Here is a 4267-nt window from a genome sequence, read left to right as displayed (position 1 = left end):
GCTTGGAATTTGTGGTACATATATGAATGGGCTCAATTTGCCGAGGAAGATCCTTTGAGCCGGGTATTTCTGGATGACTATGGAGAATGATTGTTGCAAGTTTGTGCAGAAGTGTCATAAATGTCAAGTGCATGGTGATTTGGTCCGAGTGACACCTCACGAACTTAATTCTATGAGTTCACCTTGGCCATTTGTAGCTTGGGGTATGGATGTCATCAGTCCGATAGAGCATCCGCCTCAAATGGACACAGAATCATTTTGGTTGCTATTGATTATTTCACCAAGTGGGTGTAAGCAGCTTCTTACAAGTCTGTAACCAAGAAAGTTGTGGCTGATTTTGTTTGCAACAATCTAATATGCAGGTTTGGAGTACCAGAATCCATCATTACTCACCGAAACTCAACTGCTTATCGCCCTCAAATGAACGGAGATGTGGAGGCCGCCGATAAGAACATCATAAAGATTTTGAGGAAAATGGCTGACAATCACCGAGGTTGGCATGACATGTTGCGATATGCTTTATTGGATTATTGAATGACCGTCAGAACATCGATTGGAGCTACTCCGTACTTGCTAGTATATAGAACAGAGGCAGTCATACCTGCTGAAGTTGAGATACTGTCATTGAGAATCATCCAAGAAGCTGAGTTAAGCAACGCTGAATGGGTTAGAAAGAGAATCAAGCAGTTAACTTTGATTCACGAGAAGAGAATGGTTGAAGTGTGTCATGGTCAATTGTATCGACAGAGAATGATTCGTGCCCTTCATAAGAGTGTAAGAACCAGAATTTTTGAAGTTGGTCAGTTGGTCCTTAAGCACATTTTTCCTCATCAAGACGAATACAAAGGAAAATTCGCGCCAAATTGGCAAGGTTCTTACATGGTTCTCAAAGTATTATCTGGAGATGCTTTGGTCCTATCAGAGATGGATGACATCGAATGGACTAAACCTATCAACTCAGATGCTGTCAGGAGATACTACATATAAAGCTTCTGTTCGCATGTCTGTTATTTACTTGTAATCATTTTGTTTGCTTGTATTTGTTTTGCTTAAATTTTTATCCCTTTGTAATGAACTACGTATGACCTGAATTCTCAAGAATGAGATACATAGGTGGCCTATATCGGCCTCGGTCAACCCATTTATGCCTTCTAAATATTTCTTTATATTTGAACTGCGTTCGGCCTGAATTCTCAAGAATGAGATATGTAGGCGGCCTATGTCGACCTCGGTCGGTTTCTTTTTAAATTTTTAATATTATTAACCTTGAGGGAAACTATGTTTGACCTTATTATCGCCTCAACGAGATATGTAGGTGCCACAAGGGTTCGTTCATATCGCCCGTAAGATTCCTATTCCTCTTTACAATAGAAAGTTGGACAATATTTTTGAGAGGGACTCAAAAATTCACGAGAAGAAAATTCTTTTCCATCAAGTCAAGGCCTAATATATTTTGAGATTTGCAACCTGGACAAAATTTTTTAAGAAGATCGCAAAAATTTTGTGACCTACTCAGTTACAGTTGAAAGATAAGCAAGATAGTGACTGGGACAGAAATTTTGAGGATGGCCTCAAAATTTCAACATGGGTTTATCTACAAGTTCGGAGTGAATATGAAAACTCCCCAGCAAATAATCAGATAGACCTCCAAGCATCAGACTCAAAGAAGTTTGTTAAGCCTGATATGACATGACTTGGCAGTGACCTTTTTCAGATACTATTTCTCGAAAATTTATTTCTCTTAAATTTACCCTTTATGTTTCATTTGTTTCGGCATAAAATATTTTGACTTATCTATCAAGAGTCGGAAGATCAGAGAATCAACCAGAGATAACGGACGAGGATCAGATGACCGAATGAATCGACACAAATTAGTTCATTTTTAAAACTATCAATTTCTCTGTGGACGTAGGTTTATAGCTTTGCTCTGAAATCAGCAAATTATTACGATGGATCAATATGGAGAAGTCAAAGGAGAAGAAAACTATCCCAAAATCAATAGTTTTTCTAGAAGCAGGAATCATTTTATATTGCTTATGTCCGAGACTTAGGAATATGAATTGTTTATTTCAGTCTATTTCCAACAACATGAAATTTATAAAGAACGTCCGTGTAGATTCCAAGGTGAATCAAGCAAAAATATCAAGAATATATTCATGCCCTTCCGAAGATTATGCATCGCGAGTCAATACCCATGCATTGCGGAAGATCATGCATCACGAGTCAATAGTCATGCATCGCAAAAGATCATGCATCGTGAGTCAATATTCATGCAACACGAAAGATCATGCATCGCGAGTCAATGTTCATGCATCGCGGAAGACCATGCATCGCATGTCAATATTTATGCATTGCGATTTAATATTCATGCATCGCGAGAAGATATTTTATGCCTCGCAGAATATTGTGCATTGAGAGAAGATTCCATGCCTCGTTGAAATTTATGCATCGCGCGAAGATTTCATACCTTGCAAAAATTTATGCATCGCGAAAAAATTTCATACCTCGCAGAAATTTATGCATCGAAAGAAGATTTTATACCTCACATAAATTTTGCATCACGAGAAAATTTCATGCCTTTTTAAAATTTATGCATTACGAGAAGATTTCATGCCTTGCAGAAAGTTATGCATCGTGAGAAGATTTCATACCTCGCAGAAAATTACGCATCACGGGAAGATATTCATGCCCCACAAGAAAGCATGCACTACCAGAAAAAGAATCATGCATCTCCAGAGAAATATTTATCCCTTAACATCAACTGCATTCTTTACTTTGATAAAAGTAAGCATCAAGAGGAGCATCGAAGACGACATCAAGAGAAATGTTAGTACTACATCAACTTTCATTTATTTCAACACACAATGAAGAGTACATTGAAGATATATATTGCAAACTCAAGACATAAGTTTTATTTGCTTTACGTCAAACTGAGCAAGTTGACACCAAATGCTGAAGGAGAGAAATTAAGTGTCAAAATGGTAAAAGACACTATCTCCCATTTGAATCACATTCTTATACTGACGAGTTTTATCTGAATCTTTGTCAAGAGCATCCAAAAGGATGAATTCTCCAAAAAACACATGTGCGGACGACACCAAAAGGGATGTAGCACAAGCTGGAACTCTTCCTTAGCAGTAAACTGGGACATAGTCCAAAGTGGAGTGTCAAACTCTTAAGATGCGAGCAGAGGAGTGACTTCCACCACAATAAAACCACACCCCCATTAGAAGGCATGTAGGTTTTTCTTTGAATTTTGTCAGTTTTGATTTGCATCCGGATTTTCAGTATCTACCGGAATCATGTTAAAATTTTTAGTGACAATACACCAAGATCTTGAAATTATGGATGTGAAGCGCACCACATTCATGGCTAAGAGGTTACAAGCATCCTTTACATACTAATTTAATTTGTCACTTGTCCAGAACCAAGGGTTATCTAGCATAATAGATTTCTTTTAAACCTATCGAATCGAACTACAAACAGCCAAACTCCTAAAGATTAAGGATATGTAGGAAGGATCGATGTCGTGAACTCGGCTGTATTTCCACATTCGCTTCCGAATCTTATTCTCGTGCATTTTGGTACCTTCATAGTCCGGTATCGAGGTGCCTTGTGATTTCTTTCAAATCCATGCGTTAAATCAAGCGTATCGAACTACAAGTTGCATGAATTTTCATATAGCCCGAGATATGTAGGAAATCCACTTTTGGGGTTCGGCCATAATTCCTAAAGTCCGTACTAAGTCCCTCTTCCATAAAGACGTGTCCAGTCAAAATTGGATTAGTCTATTTCATTTTCCTCGAATTTCACGCATCAATCCAGGTAAAATGAGTGACGATTGTTGACACCCAATTTTGACTCTCCCCTAAGATAATTAATTTTTGAGCTTCTTCGATCTTAAACAATAAATAAATAAATAAATAAATTATTATTAGTTTTTATAAAATTTGGAGGAAATAAAAGCTTACTAATCATTTAATTAGCTTTGACAAACTATTTTAAAATAGATTTGGTCACTTTTGGTTTTAGCAATATGAATACACGTTTCATATGAATTTTGTACAACGAGAAATGATTTTACAGATATTTTGAAAAGCATCTCAATGATTTTAATTTCTAGTAAGTATTTTGGCTAAATTAGCTCGGTTAAATTATGGTTATAATTTTGAGCCATTATTTTTTATTTATTTAATTAATTATTTTATCTTGTTTAAAATTGAGAAGCTCCTAATTGATTACATTAGTTCGTTTTGTTTTGATTTTA

The 4267-nt window shown here is 36.5% G+C and overlaps 1 protein-coding gene across 1 annotated transcript; it reads left to right on the top strand.

Moving 5' to 3' along the window:
* Positions 1-534: 534 nt before the first annotated feature.
* LOC104646344 (uncharacterized) lies at positions 535-987 on the top strand. The gene has a single exon (XM_010319657.1). It carries the CDS (start codon positions 535-537, stop codon positions 985-987), a length of 453 nt encoding a protein of 150 aa, XP_010317959.1.
* The last annotated feature ends 3280 nt before the right edge of the window (positions 988-4267 follow it).

Source organism: Solanum lycopersicum, chromosome 3 (genome assembly GCF_036512215.1).
Source record: "Solanum lycopersicum chromosome 3, SLM_r2.1".
Classification (NCBI taxonomy): domain Eukaryota; kingdom Viridiplantae; phylum Streptophyta; class Magnoliopsida; order Solanales; family Solanaceae; genus Solanum; species Solanum lycopersicum.
Note: the sequence above shows the minus strand (reverse complement) of the source record. Positions and strands in the feature narration are given on the sequence as shown.